The 19,487-nt window shown below is 47.2% G+C and overlaps 1 protein-coding gene across 1 annotated transcript; it reads left to right on the forward strand.

Annotated features, from left to right (window-relative positions):
- Nucleotides 1-1,201: 1,201 nt before the first annotated feature.
- Nucleotides 1,202-12,918, forward strand: Armcx4 (armadillo repeat containing X-linked 4). Its single transcript, XM_037198852.1, is given in 7 exon segments — nt 1,202-1,319; nt 1,825-1,895; nt 2,675-2,764; nt 3,079-3,161; nt 3,437-3,524; nt 3,832-5,853; nt 5,856-12,918. Coding segments are annotated over 2 exon segments (7,521 nt in total). The 5' UTR covers nt 1,202-1,319; nt 1,825-1,895; nt 2,675-2,764; nt 3,079-3,161; nt 3,437-3,524; nt 3,832-3,956; the 3' UTR covers nt 11,480-12,918.
- Nucleotides 12,919-19,487: the final 6,569 nt, after the last annotated feature.

Raw genomic sequence — 19,487 nt, forward strand, 5'->3', positions numbered from 1 at the left:
TTTGTTCTCCCATTTGTGAGGGGAAACAGTCATGGCCATGGTGTTCTAACAATATACAGTCATCCACAGACCTTCATGCCCATTGCCGCTGGAAATTGCTGAACAATAGCCACCAACACGGTGGCAGACAGAACAGAAATGGCAGAACCTGGGGAGCTCTCACCAGTGCCATGATAGGATGAAAATTCCACCTGTTAAGCCTCCTTTCTATCTATGTGGTAGCACTTGCTCCTTTTGTGGGGGTGGTGAGACTGATGTAAATTTTTTTTAAAACCCCGTTATAGGATACAAAACAGGTTCACCTTTGAAATCACTCACTAGTTTGTAAGGCACCGGGTTCATCTGGGTTTGGTCTTTGTTAAAGTACCCAGGGTCCTCTGTGCAAGAAGTACTCAGACACCTGATAGGCAAAGGTAAATACAGCTGAAACCTCAAAAGCTTTCCATTATTTCTGTGAAACTATCAAGTTTTGAAATCCGAACGTCTTTCCAAAGATGAATTTGCCGATTGCATTGAAAAACGGGCTGGCTTTGTTTAGGAAAAAATTGTATTTAAAATGTCAGTAATTGCATCTGTTTTCAAAGCTCAGAAGTAGTTTATAGCAACTAGAAAACATTTTTTTAAAGTGTCATAAAATTGTGTAAACGGATGAGTCTTTAAATTTTTTACAACCTGAATATTTTCATGGCGAATGAAAATGTCTTTACTGCAGTTTCCCATCGCGGGGGGGGGGGAGGGAGGAAGGATGTTGATAGAAAAAGGAATACAGACAAAGAAAGAGAAGGCTCTGGTTGCACGGTTTTCCTCTTTCTCTAGGCGATTTGGTGGGGGGTTGTTACTAAGGGAAGGCAGGTTGTATAGAGAGCCGGTGGGGGAGCATTGGTATTGTATCCTGAGAGGAAAAGAAAGGCTTCCTCAAAGATGCAGAAAAGGCTCCAGCCAAGGCCTGGGAGTGGGTGGGGGTACAGACCCTTCCTAGTAACCAGGGACCGGTAAACTCCAACCGCTACATGGTGATGACACTTGTGGGCGCTCAGATTGGAGAGCGCGGAGATGAGTGACAGGGCGGGGCGCGCTGGGGCTCCGCGCAAAGATGCGAGGAGGGGGGCGCCAGTGCAGGCTGAAGGGGGTCCTGTTGACTGCCTTCCGACCAGTGGGGGGTTGTGAGGGGGAGGGAGAGCGATGACGCGCGGCCCTCACGTGACCTGGAGCTGCAGAGCGACGCAGCCTTGGGTGCAGTCGTCACTCGCGTCTGGTCTCCAGCTCCCCGCTGCCCCGCGCGCGGCGGGCTGGCATCGGGCCCGGGGTGAGCTGATCAGGTAAGGGCCCCGGAGCGGCCGCGCCACGGCCCGGCTAGCCGCAGTCTCCGGATTCGGCAGGGCTACGGAGGTAGATTGAGGAGGTGGGGTGTCCATGCTGGATCAAGTTCAAGGAGCCCTTCCCCTCCTATTCTCCCGCGTCCCCCAGCCCCTGGCTGAATCTGCGCAAGGGAACCCTGTGCTTTGACAGGGCCGCTGGTGGGGAGAGTCTCTAGAGGGAAATGCAAAGGGAGATGTCCATCCTCTCTAATTAACTCCATCAATGGGCGCCCGCACATGTCCGCGGGCTTCCTGCTCCTTTCAGAGGAGGGACGCGCGCCACCGTGGCATTTGCTGAGAAAATGGTGGGCCTTAGTGCCTGGACGGCGGGCTCGGTAGGGGTGGTGTCTCAGAACGAGGGGAGGGACCTTTGACAACCGGATTCCAAAAAGGAGAGTGTTGGGATGTGTGGCGTTGGTGCTGGCCTAAGCACTCAGTGCCTTTACTCTCTCCTTTTGGACAATAGTTCGATGTGTCTGTGGTGAGGCGAGGGAAAAACAGAGACCGAGACAAGAGAACCGCACAGACTCCATGGAGGTTAGTGTGAGCACCAACACTGAACCATTGAAGTTCTGTATGGATTCTATGCAGCCACGTAGGCACTGTTATATTTGTGTGTGTGTGTGTGTGTGTGTGTGTGTGTGTGTGTGTGTGTGTGTATTTGAATATATTGTATTTATATGTGATTAGGATGTGGGGTGGGGCTAGCCTGGGAACTTTACCTAAGCTTTGTTTCCTTATCAGGCGTCGGACTTTTCCTTAAATTCTATGGTGAATACCAATATATTACAGATTATTTTGATTTATGTCAGGTGATATTGAAAAATGCAAATTCTTGTGTAAAAGAATGGTACTATTGTTTGATAGAGGCTTTGGGGGATGGGATAATGATTTTGCAGAAGCAAAAGCCCTCCTCCACACCTTGTATCTTGTGCTGAGACTCCTAGAAATGGCTTTCAGGGAAGCAGATGGCAGACTGTGATTGAAGAATCATGGGATGTGGGGCCTCCATCTCTTCCGCCATCCTCCAATTTTCAGATAGTCATGTCTACCTGACCATCTTGATAAAGGAAATGGTGGACTTTTGAGGAAAGATCTAGAATCCTACAGGTGGTTTAAAAAATAAAATTTCTCCTTTCCCCCCCTTTTCTTTTTTCTCTCCCCTTCTCTGTGTTTCATTTCAGTGTAGATGAAGCCCTAGGTTATGCCTGAGTCTCTAAATCCCGAAAGGCAGGGTCGGGGGACACAGATGTTTCATGCTAGGCTATCAAAAGCACTCAGCACTCACCCTCTCTCTTTTCTTTGTCTGTTCCCAGGGCTTTTCATGTTTGAAGTAGGGCTTTTTAGTCCTGGAAGCAAGGGAAAGAGGGGGAGACTGTTTTGGAACTATGGAGGTTGATACGAAGGTGGGTAGTGGCTGGGGATGACAAAAGAGGGTGGGCTGAGCTTGAAAGGGCTTCAGTGAATGGCACTTCTGCCTTGTCTCCACATGGCTGCTTTCCACAATGCTGCAATACAACCTGTTAATTTCAGTGCAGGAAACGGTGGGAATATTTGAGGGAGGGTGGACTGGGCTGTGACAAAGAAGGCTAGAGATGGAATCACAAGATAAGATACATTGTTAAAATGGACCAGGACCCTGGTGATGAGAATTAGGGTGCTTATCTGTTCTACCAAGGACACAGTCTCCATTATCTCCTGTTTATCTACTTGCCTATAGCTCCTCCTGCATGTCTGCTTCAGAGTCTGAGATCACTGGAAGCGAGGAAGCAAAGAAGAAATTATCTCTGATCCCTATAACTGGTAAGAGGGTGGGGACTGTCTAGGCATGCCTTGAATGTGGGTTAGTGGAGACCAGTGTGCATTCCACAAGGGACAGTCTGGAGGAGGTTTTTATTCTTTTTTCACAGCTATCCTTCTCACCATTCCTGGTATTTCCCCTAAATCTTTACCTTAATTCCGGTCCATGGAAAAGAGTCTGACAGCAGCTAAGGACATTGGGTAACCAGAGGGAGTAAATTGCTGATAAAATGACTCCTCCATCAAGAACCCACTCCTCTTTGTCTGCCGTTCTCTAGGTCTAAAGGTCTTCTGCCTGTATGTACATTAGGGTGTTTCACTGAGCAAAAGAAGGATAGAAGAGGAGACTTCATTCATTCATCCCAGGTTTGTGTCAGTGGGGACCTGTAATAATGGCAACCAGAGAAGGTCCCTTAAAAATCTAGTTCTGGGAGTTTCTGTTCCTCATCCATCCATCATCAGCCCTCCTGCCATCCTTGACACAATTCATTTTGCATACAAAAATGGCTGGAAATTGGGGAGGGTAGGAAGAAATGATGAAAAGTTTGTTGATCTTTCTCTCCTCCCAACAAGTACATCATTTCTATCCTTTCCTATTCCTGGTTGTATCTCTCTGTATAATGCCATAGAGTTAGAAGAGATGGTTACATTCGTTTCCTTCTTCCACTTCTAGGTCTCCTTTGAGTGGCAGCTCTCCTGGCCTGTAAGTGGTTAAACACCGTTGCTCAGACACACCATCCTCCTTCGTAGCCTGAGTGAGCCAAGTACATTGTTCCTGCCTTCAGCAGGGGTGATTACATGGGCCGAGTTCAGGATGTGGGCTGGGCAACTGCAGGACTGGTGATCTGGGCTGGCACATGCTACTGCATTTACAGATTAACCAAGGGAAGATCTCAGAGTGGGAGCAGATTTGCCAGAAATGGGTCCAGGATCGAGACGGAGACTGAGGTTGGGGTACAGAACCAGACCGTGGCCACAGGTGAAGCCATGGCTGGAGCAGAGACTCGAGTCAAGACTGAACCAGAAACTGGAGAAGGAGGTGAGCCTGTGGCCGAAGCAGATCCCAAGGTCCCTGTTCTAGCTAGAGCCAGTATCAACTGTCAGACCGAGACAATGCTTGAGGAGGAGGTAGAGACTCATTCTGAGACCAGTTCATTGGTGGAAACTGTGGTCATGACAGACGCAGTGACTTTTACTGAAGCCACAGCCAAAGCCAAAGAAGTAACCATGAAAGAGGCAGTCACACAAACTGAAGTTGAGACTGAGGAAGTAGGCAAGAAAGAGGCAGTGACGCAGACCAAAGCTAAAACTTGGGAAATGGCTGGCAGGGCAGAGGTCAAGAAAGAAGCAATGACCCAGACCAAAGCAGAAGCTCCTCCATTGGCTGAAAAAGAGACAGAGATTAACAGAGTAACAGTGACTCAGAGTGAGGTCTTGGCAGTGACCAAGGAAGTAGTCAAGATTGGGACCATGAATGAGACTGGAATTGTGGCAGAAGCCACAATAAGAACACTGGAAGAGACTGTGAGTGTGACTAGAACTCAATCTGAGACTAGGCTTGGTGTCACAGTTGATACTAATGAAAATCCCATTGATATGCCCCTTGTAGTGGCTGGAGTGGACGTGAAGTCCTATGCACAGTCTCAGGCTGTGGACATAATTCAAAATGATGACATGATCGGTGATGAGGTTGACGACAAGGGGAATCTCAAAAGCACGTCTGAGGCAGGGTCTGGGGTAGATACAAAGGCTTCTGATCAGCCTCCTACTGTTGCCAACATTCCGGCTGAAGCCATGCCAGGGGCAAGGGATGATGCTTGTGATAATACAAATGACATTTGTGAAGCAGAGGCAGATATGACAACTTGTATAATACAACCCGAGACTGTGGCCACGACACAGGCTGAGACAACGTCTGGTGCCACCACGACTGATGACGGGGAAGATGCCAATGTTGAATTTAAGGCAGTGACTGGTGCTGACATAACTGATACCGATCCTCAAGCTGTAACCAGTGACCAGACTGAAGCCATGCCTGATGCCAAGGTTAAGGGTAAAGGTAATGCCACTGCCATGGCTAAAGCAGGGACCAAGGCAAACACAAAAACCAGTTTGCAGACTGATGCCTTGCCTGATACCGAGGATAAAAACATAAGTGATCCCAACGATGTGGCTAAGGCAGAGGCTAGCGGAGATGTGGTTTTCTGTACCCAGACTGAGCCTGTGGCCAATGTCCAGGGTGATGACTTGCCTGATGGCAAAATCAAGGCTAAGGACAATGCCAATACCACATCTAAGGAAGGGGTTCAGGCTACGGCCCAGAGCCAAGGTGAAGCCTTACCTAGTACTAAAGGTAAGGCTAGAGGCAAAGCCAAAGCCAAGTGTAAGGCAGGAGCTGCGACAGATGTGAAAACATGTGCACAGCCTCAAGCTGGGACGAAAACCCAAGCTGAAGCCTTGTCTGATTCCAAGGTTGATAGCAAAAGTGACTCCAATGCTGCTTCTAAAGCAGGGGCAAAGGCAGACAGTTGCCAGAATGAGGCCCTGCCTGGAACTAAGAATAAGGTCAAGGGCAATCCAAATCCTGTGCCTAAGGCAGAGACTGGGACAGCTGCAGTGGGCTCTGCCCAGACCAATGTTGTGACCGGTTCCCAGGGTGAGAGTGCATCCGGTGCCAAGAATAAGGTCAAGGGTAACGCAATTCTGTGCCTAAAGCAGGGGCTGGACCAGACCCTACGGATTCTGCCCAGTCCCAGACTGTAGCCACTTCCCACAGTGAGAACTTACCCGGTGCCAAGAATAAGGTTAAGAGCAATCCCAATGTTGTGCCTAAGGCAGAGGCTGGGGTGGGTGCCTGTCCCCAGTCTGCGGCCATTTCCCAGGGTGTTGCCTTGACTGGTACCAAGACTAAGGCCAAGGGCAATTCTAGTGCTGGGTCTAAACCGGATGCTGGGGCAGGTACGATGGGCTCTGTCAAGGCTGTGGTCAGTTCCCAGGGCGAGGCCGGACCTGGTTCCAAGAGTAAGGTTAAAGGTAATCCCAATGCTGTGCCTAAGGCAGAGGCTGGGGCAAGTACAATACTGGCTTTGGCTTCTTCCCAGGCGGAGGCCTTGCTTGGTGCCAGAAATAAGGTCAGGGGCAATTCCAACACTGTGCCTAAGGCAGAGGCTGGGTCAGGTGCAAGGGGCTCTGCCCAGTCCCAGGCTGTGGTCAGTTCCCAGAATGAGACTTTGCTTGGTGCCAGGAATAAGGTCAGATCCAATGCTAGTACTAAAGCAGGAGCCAAAACAGGTACAAGGAGCTCTGCTCAGCCTCAGGCTGTGGTCAGTTCCCAGAACGAAGCCTTGCTTGGGGCAAGGGATAAAGGTCTGTCCGGTTCACAGGTAGGAGCCACTGTAGACAATAAGATGTATGCAAGGCCCGTGGCAGGTGCTGTGCCCACTTCTGAAACTGCGAGTGGGGTAGGTGCTCAGCCTAACATGCACGATTATTACTGGAATGGAATTGGTGTTGAGGACTGGATTGCTGCCGAGCGGTGGATCAAATTTAGGTTTCAGACCATGGATGGAGACTGGGAGAATACTGTATCCTGGACTGAGGATGAGAATGCAGCCAATGTCGGGCCCTGGAGTGGGGCTAATGAGAAGACTGGCATTGTTAGTTCCTGGGCTGTGGCTTGTGATGAAAACAGCATTAAGTCCTGGACTGGGGCTAGGACTGAGAACGAGGTTGCTCTTGGGTCCTGGGTAGGTGCTGGTGACCAGGCCAGTGGGGCACTCTGGGCAGGAGCTCAGGCTACTGACGCCACTGGCGGCTCCTGGACTGGGGCTGAGAACCAGATCAGTGCAGGTTCTTGGGTTGTCTCTGGAAACCAGGCCATTGCAGGGCCCTGGGCTGTCAGTCAGGTCAGTGACGGGTCATGGCCTGCAGTCCAGGCCAGTGGAGTGTCCTGGGTAGTGGACCAGGCTACTGGGACCTGGACTGTGGCCGACAATCAGGCTGGTGCAGTGTCTTGGACTGGAGCTGGCAATATAGTTAGTATTGGATACTGGACTGGGGCTGTAGACCAGACCAATGCTGTGTCCTGGACAGGGACTGGTGATCAGGCTGGTGGTGAGGTCAAGCCAAGGTTTGAAGATCAGGCCAGTGAAAAGGGGACCTGGGCTGGAGCCGGTGTCCAGAGCAGTGGAGAGTCCAGGTTGGGACCTGAGGATCAGGCCAGTGGAAGGTCTTGGACTGAGACCACGGACCAAGCTAGTGCGGCATCCAGGCTTGGGACTGTAGATCCATCTGGTGGTGCATCCTGGGCTGGCACTGGGGACCAGACTGGTGCAGTATCTACAGCAGGGTCTGCAGACCAGTCTGTTGGTGGATCCAAACCTGGTTTTGAGAATCAGACCAGTGGTGAAGGGTCTTGGACTGGGACTGTTGGCCAGGCTAGTGGAGGGTCCAAGTCGGTGCCTGAGGATCAGTCTGCTGGAAGATCCTGGGCAGATTCTGGAAACCAACTCAGTGGAGGGTTCTTGGTTGGGCCTTTGGACCAGGCCAATGGAGAGTCTCAGCCTGGGTCTGGAGAACTGGCTGCTGGTGGAGTAGATCAGTCCAGTGCAGGAGGATGCTGGGCTGGTTCTGGGGACCAGTCTGGTGGAGAATCTAGGATGGGGCCCAGGGACCAGTCTAATGGAGAGTCTTGGCCTGGCACTGCAGATCAGACCAGTGGATGGTATTGTACTTACACTGGGAATCAGACCATTGGAGGAGGCTCTTGGGCTGGGGCTAGTGGTCAGGACGTTGGAGGGTCGAAGCCAGTGCAGGTGAACCAGACTACTAGTGGATCCTGGCTTGTCACTGGAACTCAGATCAGTGGTGTGTCCTGGACTGGTGATCAGGTTGGTGGCTGTTCCAAACCTGGATTTGAGGATCAGGCCGTTGGAGGAGGATTCTGGGCTGGTGCTGGGGACCAGGCCACTGGAGGGTCCAGGCCAGCTGTGTCTGAGGATCAGTCTAGTGGAGGAGTTTCCTGGGGTGGAGCTGGGAGTCAGGCCAGTGGAGGGTCCTGGGTTGGGCCTGTGGATCAGACTAGTGGCTCTTCTAAATCTGGATTTGAAGATCAGGCAGGTGGAGAATCCTGGCCTGGGTCTAGGTCTAGTAATGAAGCCAGTGGAGGATCTAGGCTAGATACACAAGACCAGGCCAGTGGAAGATTCCTTGTAAGTGCTGAGGTGGAGGCCAATGAAGGATTTTGGTTTGGGCCTGGGAGTGAGGCTTTTATAGGGTCTTGGTGCTGGACAGAAGAAGCTACTATTTTGCCTATAGCTGATCTTAAAGATGAGGCCAGTGTTGAATCCACGTCAGGTACTAAGGAAGAAGCCACCACTAGTTCTGGATTGGGGGATGAGAAGAAGACCAGTACTGAGGAGACAGCTTTAACGGGCACCTGTGTTGGAGGTGAGGCTGAGACTGTGGCTGGAGCCGAGGCTGAAGTTGAGACAGAGGCTAAGGCTGGAGCTGAGGCTGAGGCTGGAGCTGGGCCTGAGGCTGGAGCAGAGACAGAGGTTGAGGCCAAGGCAGGAGCAGAGACAGAGGTTGAGGCCAAGGCAGGAGCAGAGACAGAGGTTGAGGTCAAGGCGGGAGCAGAGACAGAGGTTGAGGCCAAGGCCGAGGCCGAAGCTGGAGCAGAGACAGAGGTTGAGGCCAAGGCCGAGGCCGAGGCTGGAGCAGAGACAGAGGTTGAGGCCAAGGCGGAGGCCGAGGCAGGAGCAGAGACAGAGGTTGAGGCCAAGGCCGAGGCCGAGGCTGGAGCAGAGACAGAGGTTGAGGCCAAGGCCGAGGCCGAGGCTGGAGCAGAGACAGAGGTTGAGGCCAAGGCCGAGGCCGAGGCTGGAGCAGAGACAGAGGTTGAGGCCAAGGCCGAGGCCGAGGCAGGAGCAGAGACAGAGGTTGAGGCCGAGGCTGGAGCAGAGACAGAGGTTGAGGTTGAGGCCGAGGCGGGAGCAGAGACAGAGGTTGAGGCCGAGACGGGAGCAGAGACAGAGGTTGAGGTTGAGGCCGAGGCGGGAGCAGAGACAGAGGTTGAGGTTGAGGCCGAGGCAGGAGCAGAGACAGAGGTTGAGGTTGAGGCCGAGGCGGGAGCAGAGACAGAGGTTGAGGTTGAGGCCGAGGCGGGAGCAGAGACAGAGGTTGAGGTTGAGGCCGAGGCGGGAGCAGAGACAGAGGTTGAGGTTGAGGCCGAGGCGGGAGCAGAGACAGAGGTTGAGGCCGAGGCTGCAGCTGCAGCTGCAGCTGATTCTGAGACTGGAACTGAGGCTGGTCCTAGAGTTGAGGCAGTGGTTGGGGCTGAAGCCGGAATGGAAATTTGGACCTGGGAGGGAGATGCAGCCTCTAAAGGGTCTAGGCTTGGGGCTGAGGCTGAGGCTGGAGTTGGGGGAGGGGCTGAGGCTGAAGCTGAGACTGAGACCAGCATGGGATTTTGGTTCTGGGATGGAGATGCAGCTACTAAAGGATCTAAGCTTGGCGCTGAGGCTGAGGCTGAGACTGAGGCTGAGGCTGAGCCTGGAATTGGGACAGGAGCAGGGTCAGAGGCAGAGACTGAAGCTGTGGCTGAGACCAGCATGGGATTTTGGTTTTGGGACGGAGATGCAGCCGCTAAAGAGTCTAGGCTTGGGGCTGAGGCTGAGGCTGGAGCTGGCGCAGGGGCAGAGGCTGTGGCTGAAGCTGTGGCGGAGACCAGCATGGAAATTTGGTCCTGGGATGGAGATGCAGCCACTAAAGGGTCTAGGCATGAGGCTGAGGCCGGGGCTGGAGTTGTGGCTGAGGCCGGGGCTGGAGTTGTGGCTGAGGCCGGGGCTGGAGTTGTGGCTGAGGTTGGGGCTGAGACCAGAATGGGGTTTTGGTTTTGGAATGAAGACTCAACCACTAAAGGGGCTAGGCTCGGGGCTGAGGCCGGGGTTGGAGTTGTTGCAGAGGGTGGGGCTGAAGCCAGAATGGAGTTTTGGTCTTGGGAGGGAGATGCAGCCTCTAAAGGGTCTAGGCTTGGGGCTGAGGCTGAGGCTGGCTTAGGATCTTGGACTTTCGCTGCAGATGTAAATGATGATGATGATGATGAGGAGGAGCTAAGTAGAGAATCCAGCCCTGGTATTGAAGAGATCAGTCTAAGAAACTTGTTTGGGGCTGACAGTGAGGACAATAATGACCTCAGATCTACAAATGAAAAAGATGCCGATTCTGAATCTGGGACTGGTGATAAGGTCAGCACTAAAGATAAGTTTGATGCTGCTGATGGAGTTGACATCCGATCTTGGTTCTGTACTGGTAATGAAAACAGATGTGAGGATGAATCTACATCTCAGGTGAAAGCCAAAAAGACAACTGAACCAAGAGGCATATATCCATCCATGGTCCCTGGAGCAGGAATGGGTGTATGGGATGGGACCATAATTTGTTCTGAAAGCAAGCTACTGCAGAAAAGCAGCTTTCCAGGGGAAGAAGGCTTCAGAAAGCAAGTCAATACTGGAGACAAGGTGCATTCCTGCAACTGCCGCTGCAAACGGGATGTTAATCTGGATCCAGAAGATCTTGAGAAACTCATTTGCATGATTGAAATGACTGAAGATGCTTCTGTTCACGAGATAGCCACGAATGCTCTATATAACAGTTCTGACTATCCTTTTCCGCAGGAAATTGACCGGAATATAGGTGGAATTTCAGTTATCCAAAGCTTATTGGGTAATCCCTACCCTACTGTCCGCCAGAAGGCTTTAAATGCATTGAATAACCTCTCAGTTGCTGCTGAAAACCATAGAAAGGTTAAGACATACTTAAGTCAGGTATGTGAAGATACTGTCACCTGTCCCTTAAACTCAAATGTGCAAGTGGCTGGACTAAGACTGATAAAACACCTGACTATCACTAGTGAATATCAGCACATGGTTACCAATTACATTTCAGAATTTCTCCGTTTGTTGGCTATGGGAAGTGGAGAAACTAAAGACCATGTTTTGGGAATGCTTGTGAATTTCTCTAAAAATCCATCCATGACAAAAGACTTGCTCATTGCCAATGCACCAACAGCACTGATTAACATCTTTAGCAAGAAGGAGACAAAAGAGAACATCCTTAATGCACTTTTACTTTTTGAAAATATAAATCGTCATTTTAAAAAAAGAGCAAAAACATATCCCCAAGACAGGTTCAGTAAAAGTTCCCTTTATTTTCTGTTTCAACGACCTAAAGCCTGTGCCAAGAAACTTAGAGCCTTAGCAGCAGATTGTAGTGATCCAGAGGTGAAAGAAAAAGTTGAGGTATTAATAAATAAACTCTGATTGGCTCTCTGTTCCCCCCAGAGTTTGAGTAACATTTTGGTTTTACATCCTGGACATGCTATACATTGTAAATTGCATTAGAATTTTGAAACTAATGTTGCCTATAAGGACCTATAGCTGGACAATTTTATGAACACCAAACGAATTCAAGCTTGTTCTGGAAATACATGTGTCAATTTTTATCTTGTCTGGATTGAGATATTTTTAGTATGCTTCATGAGCAGAAACCAAACTGATTCTTCATAAGTAAGGTAATCTTTGGTCCTTTGTGTGGACTTATGTTTATACATTTGAGACTTTATTTTTATGTCATCAATAAAGTTGTGTGTTTTAAGAAGCAAAAACGAGATATTGTCTTCATCCTTAGGTTTATGATCTGTTTAGAAATAAAATCAGGAGTCTTCCGGTCACAGACAGCTGCTTCCTGTCAGTGCTTAGAGGAAGCAGAAAATGCTGCCCGATTTATCAGTGCCCAGGGAATGCTTCATGGAATAGGGAGTCTTTTTAAGCGAGCTGTGCTTGAATAAGATACAAAAGGTCAAAAAGGCCATTCGAGGACGGAGAATTGGTAGAAGAAAGGCAAGGAAGTGGGAAATCCAGTTCTGGAGAACCTGGGTAGAATGACTCAGGAGGGCCATGAGAGGAGATAAAAAGGACTGAGGAAGTCAGCATGAATTCTGTCTATGGAGCACTTCCAACTGCCAGAGTGTCTGAATATTGTATGTATCCCTAGAAACAGCAAGGACTTCCACGACCAGAGGATGAAAGGAAAAGAATGGGATTGATTTACGTCAGGATGAGTTCAAGTTGGAGCGAGGATAGGAATGGTGACTAAAGGTAGGAAAACAAGCTAGGAAGCTACCATCGTAGCAGAGGCACGAGATGACAGACATCTGAAATGTCATCAGCTCCTGTGGGGATCCTAAGGACAGGACTGAAGTGAGAATGCTCTCCTTTGTGACTTACTATGTAATCAAGTCTGGCCTTGAACTCCTAGCAATCCCCTAGCCTCAGTTTTCCAAGCGTTGGCAGTATAAGCCTGAGTCACTCACTGTGCCTGGGGTCTTTTGTGGTGAGTAAGTGCTCCAGCTTATTCTGAGGATGTATAAAGAGGATCAGTTTTCTTTTAGGGTTGTGGAGTCCATGGGAACATGTCCTTTCATAGCCAACTCTGGTGTCTATATAAGTGCATAAGAAAATTGTTTTGAATTAATGAGAAAATACAGTTGAAAGAAAAATAAATTTTAGTACTTGCATCAGGATTTTTTTTTTTAGTAAGATTGATTGGAGTGGGTTTTCACAGTACCATCAAGAGTGATGTTGGGATCCACAGGGGAGAAGTTCCAATTTTCTTCCACCACACAGTATTGACAAGAGTACCTGTACATGTGTGTGTGAGCATTCAGACTGTGAGGCTGGCAGCCTGTCAGGTATGTTCCTGAGCGTTTCAGTCCCTGTCTATTCACTTTGTTTCCTTGTATTCAAAAAGAAACTAGGAAAAGGAAATTAGTAGGGGAAAATATTTTTTTTAAAGTTTTGCCTAGTTTGAGGGTAAAGGATGTATGTGGGATTCTTAAAGTTTATAGAAAACCGCAATACCTTTAAGCCCAGAAACACACACACACACACACACACACACACACACACACGTTTAATTGGTCCTTTCCTAAGGTGACTGGGTGTGAGTTTGCCTCTGTTATCACTGTTCTTAGCAAGTAGCAGAGAGGGCCATACACATCTCTCCTTTAGAATTTGTAATATGTCTGTCCTATCAGAGACCCAGGCCATTTTCTCTTCACTTGAACCTTGGCTTCAGGTACAAGGTCCATTGGCACATTTCAAAGGCTTGAAGATATGCATGTCTTTTCTTCCTTTTCCCCTCTTTTATATTTTATTTTGTGGCGTGTGTGTATGTGTGTCTGTCTGTCTGTCTGTGTCTGTGTCTGTCTGTCTGTCTGTTGAGGGAGGGGGCTTGCCATAGCACACATGCAGAGGGCAGAGGACCACTTGTAGGAGTCTGTTCTTTCCCTTCCACCAGGTGGCTCTGGGGATCGAACTCAGGTTGTCAGGCTTGGCAGCAAGCGCCTTTCCCCATTGAGCCCTCTTACTAGCCCTGTGTATGCCCTTTCACCCAATGATTCTATTTGTAGAAATCTATCTTTAGGAGCAAATAAAATAACCAGCTTGCAGTAAGTTGTGCATCTTCAAGCTGTTTTGAAGGGTGAAAAAGTATAAGGTTATTTAAAATAGACATCTGCGTTTACGGCAGAGAATTCAGCATGTAATCCTCAGTAGGAAAACAGATTGTAAAAGCATATATGCTTTCTGTGAAGAAAAAAAGGTGCATTTCATGATCCCTAAGAGACTGGGGAGGTTGACTCGGTGATGTGCTTGCAGTCCTGGGGACCTACCTGAGTTTGGCTCTCCAGTATTCACAGAAAAAGCTAAACTGACCTGGCGGTGCACGCCTTCAATTCCAGCACATCCAGGCAGATCTCTGTGAGTTTGAGGCCAGCCTGGTCTACAGAGGACAGGCACCACCAAAACTACACAGAGATACCCTGTCTTGAGAAATCAAAAAAAAAAAAAAAAAAACAAAAACAACAACAACAAAAAAAAAAAACCAAAACACTAAACTGGCAGAGTTTGCCTGTAATCCCTGTACTGTGGACTCAGGAACAAGATGATCACTGGGACTTGCTGCTCAGCCAGTCTAGACAATCGGTGAGCTCCAGGTTCAGTGAGTGACAGTGTCTGAAAATAACAACAGCAACAGAAACAGCAAAACAACCAAAGTGGAGGGCTGGTGACAGGGCTTAGCCTTAAGAGCACTTGCTGCTCTTGCTAAGAACCTGAGAGCATTTCTCAGTGTCCATGTAGGGCAGCTCACAACCATCTGAAACTCCAGCTTCAAGGGATCTGACACCCTCTTCTGGCACCCATGGGAACCCAAACACCTATAGTGCACATTCAGATATCCATATACACATGAATTTTAATAAAGTAAATTAATCTTTAAAAAAATAAACCTCTAAAAAGGAGGAGAATCAGTCTACTGGGAAGACACCCAAGTTGACCTCTGGTTTCTCATGCCCATGCATACCACACATGTGCACACACACATAAACACATGCACGCACAATAAAAATAGCCTCTAAAATGAACTCTTATGTACTATGAGAACATTAATAATTTTATGGGTGTTAGTTAGATTGATGGAGATTTTATCATTTTTTTAAAGATTAAAAAAATATATTCTTTTTTATTTATTTTTTTGAGACAAGGTCTCACTGTGTAGACCTGCCTGTCCTGAAACTCACTCTGTAGACTAGGCTGGCCTTGAACTCACAGAGATCCACCTACCTCTGCCTCTTGAGTGCTGGTATTAAAGACATTTGCTATCATAGCTTCCTTTATATTTTTATGTATGAGTGTTTACCTGCATGCATGTATGTGCACTATGTGTGTGCCTAGTGCTCGTAGAAGCCAGAAAACGGTGTTGGATCCCCTGGAACTTGAGTTACAGATGGTTGTGAGCCATGATGCAGGTGCTGGGAACCAAACCAAAGTCCTCTGAAAGAGCAGCAAGTATTCTTAACTGATGAACCATCTCATCAGCCCCACTTGTTTTGTAAAACACATCTGTATTTTATGATTTTTATATAATAAATAAACTTTTCTTGTATAGTTTAGCCCAAGATCAAAGAATGCATTTTGGATGGGCAGGACTCCCAGTCACATTTGAAAACCTTAGAGCAAAAAATCTAAATAAAGGTTCACATGTTATATCTAAATATTTGGAAGGTATAACTTAAAGGCTCAAATGAGTATTTAAATAAAACTGTAAGTGTTTAAAATTTTTATTCTCTTAAACTATTCTGTAAAATGTAAGTATTATTGATCCATATTCAATGGCACACACTTATTGTCCAAGCTAGTCAGAGGACTGAATTTGAAAGGGTGGACAAAATAGTGAGGCATCAAAAAAAGAGATGCAAAACAGAAGAGCTCTCAAGTCTACTGTTTGAGAACCGCCAACATTTCACTGTAAAGAAATGGTATCCCATACTCGGCATGGTGGTCCACACCTTTAACTCTAGCACTCAGAAGTAGAAGCAGGAGGGCTTCTGTAGGTTTGAGGCCAGCCTGGTTTACATAGTAAGTGCCAGGACAGCCAGGTCTATGTAGAGAGACCCTGTCTTAAAAACAAAACAAAACAAAACAAAACAAAAAAAATAGTATCACATTGTAATGAATTCTACCATCTGCTGCCTGGTCCCCCTACAGGAATAAAGTGCTTATTTCATTTGTTAGGAGTGATGTTAGTGGATAGCTGTCAGCTGTCATCACACTTCCAGAAATGCATCAACTGAAGACAGCCATCTCCCCAAGATCATACCACCTTCTTGGGGGCATTTTGTGTCCAGTGACTGATGGACATGGCTTGAGACAGTTTATTGGCTCCCTCTCTCCATTCCAGCTCCCCTCTCTTCCCTTCAGTGGGTGTTGATCCCATGGAATTCCCTAATAAAGCCCTCCATGCTATACTCTGTCTTTGCTCCCTGGAGAACAAACCTCAGGAATCAACACAAGAAGCTGCTCAAGAAAGCCAACCCTGGGATGACAGATTCTAGGCAGATTTCTTGCCAACAAGTTGTCAGTGTTGGAACTAGTGGAACACTCTTCCATCATGGGTGGAAGATTGCATTGATCCAAATATGGGATGAGGTGGCACAAGGATGGCTGGAGAGTATTTGCTAACGAAAGGGAAAGCATTGTCTGGCACCATATGGCAAAACTTGAAAAATGGGGCTGGAGACAAGGTGCATTGAGAGCACTTGCTGTTCTTGCAGAGGATCCAAATTTGATTTCCAGCACCCACGTGGTAGTGTACAACCACCCGCAAGTCCCATTCCTGGGGATTCAGTGCCCTCTTCTGACCTCTGTGGGCACCAGCGTGTACATGGTGCACATACATACATTCAAAACACTCAACACTCAATAAATAAAATATATAAATCTAAAAAAATCTTAAATACTTTGACACACATGGTATAAATTTATATATAGGGAAGGTTATTAAATTTAATTGACATTTTAAAAACTGAAAAAGTAACTTAAATAAATTAAATCCTAAGAGCTATATTCAAAAGTAAGAGAGCTTCCCTCACAGATTATGTACAGCTTTAATGTACAGGAAGAGAAATATGAAGAGTAGGTACAGGAATTATTGAAAAAAGTAAGCTTCAAAGAAAGTTAAAATCATAACCAAATCTTCTGTTAGACCCAAGCCTTGGTTAGAAAGATACGTGACCTTGTGACCAGTAGGATGGAACCTCTTGATGGTTGTCCATAAGTATTTGTATCTCCTACATCTCTCTGCATCCTTTAATTATTCAAAACTGTCTCACTTTTGACTATTAAGGGTGGAACTCCACCTTTCCTGAAGATTTAAGCATGACTTTCCTCTTTACGATGACATGGATTGACCCTGGAATCTGCTCTTCTCATCTTGGCTACTAAACCTATAACTGAGTCTAGACCACAGTACTAACCTCTCTGGGCTGTACTGAATGTAATAAGAAAGGAAAGGGAATATACAAGTAAGTATCTGCAAGATCTGACTGGCTATCAGTACCAGTAGGTACTGAGAGAGTATGCATAGGAGTGAAATCTCAGGAGCATGATTAGTGGGTCTAGAGCACAAAATGGAATAGAGGAGAATAAATCAATTTGAGAGTCTTTCCAAGATTTGAAACCCTAGCAAACATCCAGGAAATGATGTGAATTAATTAAAATGGTTCCTTAAAGTATGGGAAAACAAAAGCCCATATTGAGACATAAATGCCATCAAGAATGCTGGAAGAAGGGATTAAAGACTCAGATAAGAGGCTGCACAGATGGCTCAGTGGTTAGGAGCATTGGCTGCTCTTCCAGAGGTCCCAAGTCCAATTAACAGCACCTACTTGGTGGCTCACAACCATCTGTAGCTCCAGTTCCAGGGGATCTGACACCATTTTCTGGCCTCCCCAGCACTACATGCACATGGTATACAGACATACACGCAGACAAATCACCCATATACATAAAATAAAAAAATTTAAAACCATGAAATAAGTGAGAATGATAGAACTGTATTATATAATGTAGGGGAAATTTCCCAAGAACTATATGGCACTGGAAAGTTCCAAGTGCATGCATGCTAGTTAGTAAAGCTATGAGGATTCTGCTGGTGAGAGGGGTACCATCACCACTAATTTCAGTGGTGTTCCTCTCTGGAGGCCTGGGCTCAGAGCACAAGAGTGTGCTGTGGGTGGAAGAGTAACAGTAGAAGTGCTGATGACTCCGAGACAATAGATCATTCAGGGATATCCTTAACTATGAGAGGTCAAGTGGATGTAAGAGCAGAGTAGGGGGGCCAGTGCCGTAACTTGCAGAGACCCATGGGGATGATTAGCAGTGCTACAGATGGATGGCGGGTTAAGGCATGGTTAACGAGACATAGACAGTCAAAAAGCAGCTAATACACCACTCCAAAGAAATCAAAGGTGGTTGTGAGTCTGAAGGAAGTTAGTCCCTGTCCAGCATGAGGTCCTAAAGTCATTGAGAGCTTTTGCTCTAGATTACACTATTTGAAGGACTATCTCTTGATGTCCTTCATAGGAATTCATAGGAATGCTTCCTCAGTCTTTCCACCGTCTCAGGTAACTATATGCTAAGGAAAGATGAATGACCAAATATCTTGAGGACAAACATTGGTTTTCAATTGCCTGCCATGGATACCCAGAGGACCCAAAATGTCATTATAGCCCCCAGGGTCCCGTGAGAATATGGAAGCTAGGTATTAAATGAGGTCAAGTCCCAGGTCCAGCCCACAGTAGGTCCACTGAGTTCTGAGCTTGACCCAGTGGTTACTTTCATGATCTCTGAAGATTTCATTGGTCCCAGCCCCATTGTTCTTTGGCCTGTGGAAGCAGTGCTATTAGTAGAGGAAAAGGCCAAGTGACTACTTCTGAAATTGTATGTGCTTTCCCTAGGAAACTGAGTATTTATAGCATACCGGAGGGAGGGTGTGGCACAGATTAGTGCCTCTTTTAAAGACCTAGAAATTATAGATGTGGTCTCCATTATGCTTTCTTTTAATTACCAGTTTTGTGGCCTGCAAATGTGGACAGTGTCTGGAAGATGACAGGAAATTACTGTCAACTCAACCGAGTAGTAAGGGGATCCCAAGCCCATGGCAGATATATGTAGTATTTTCGTTAGAGGAGATTATCATGGCCTTTGCATGTAGTATTCATCTCTTGAGAAAAATGTGCTTGTCCTCCTCTCCTTATTAGACTGAACATCAAAAAAGCGTTTGTACTCACTCTACAGAGTGGACAACACTCCATTTCTCATCTTTCCTCAAGGCTCTACTGCTCTCATGTCTTCTGTTTTAATATCGTCTAAAGGAGTCTGGACAATGCTTCAGAAGGGGTAGCACATTGGTTGCCTTGGTAAGACCCATGCACTATAGAAGAAAAGAGCCAAACTCTAGAAAGGACCAGAGGCTGGCCTCATTAAGTGTAACTTTTAGTGGTTGAATGATCTGGGGAATGTGAGATCCTTCTACATAAGGAACAAATTAGGGCATTTTCAGAGTTCTTCACAAAGAAAGGAGCTCAACTTTTGATTGGCCTCTTAGGTTCTAGAAGTAGCACATTTCACCCTGTTTCAGTCTGCACATTGAGGAACAAAAGAAACTTCCAACCTTAAGTGGAGTCTATAGTAGAAGAAGGTTCTATGATCCCAAATAAAGTTTCAAGCCGTCCAGACACTTGGCCCATACAAAAGATAGACCCTGTGGTATTTGTTGATTTGTGTTGATAAAAGTAAGCCTCAGTGGGGCAGTTACAATCTAGCTGAGTTTCCGGAGCAGAGCCCTCTCACATACAGGGGAGGAGTGTGGACCTTTTACAAACAGTGCCTGACATGCTACTGCATGCTGGTAGAGATGGAACACGTG

The sequence above is a fragment of the Peromyscus leucopus genome, chromosome X (assembly GCF_004664715.2).
Source record: "Peromyscus leucopus breed LL Stock chromosome X, UCI_PerLeu_2.1, whole genome shotgun sequence".
Lineage (NCBI taxonomy): Eukaryota > Metazoa > Chordata > Mammalia > Rodentia > Cricetidae > Peromyscus > Peromyscus leucopus.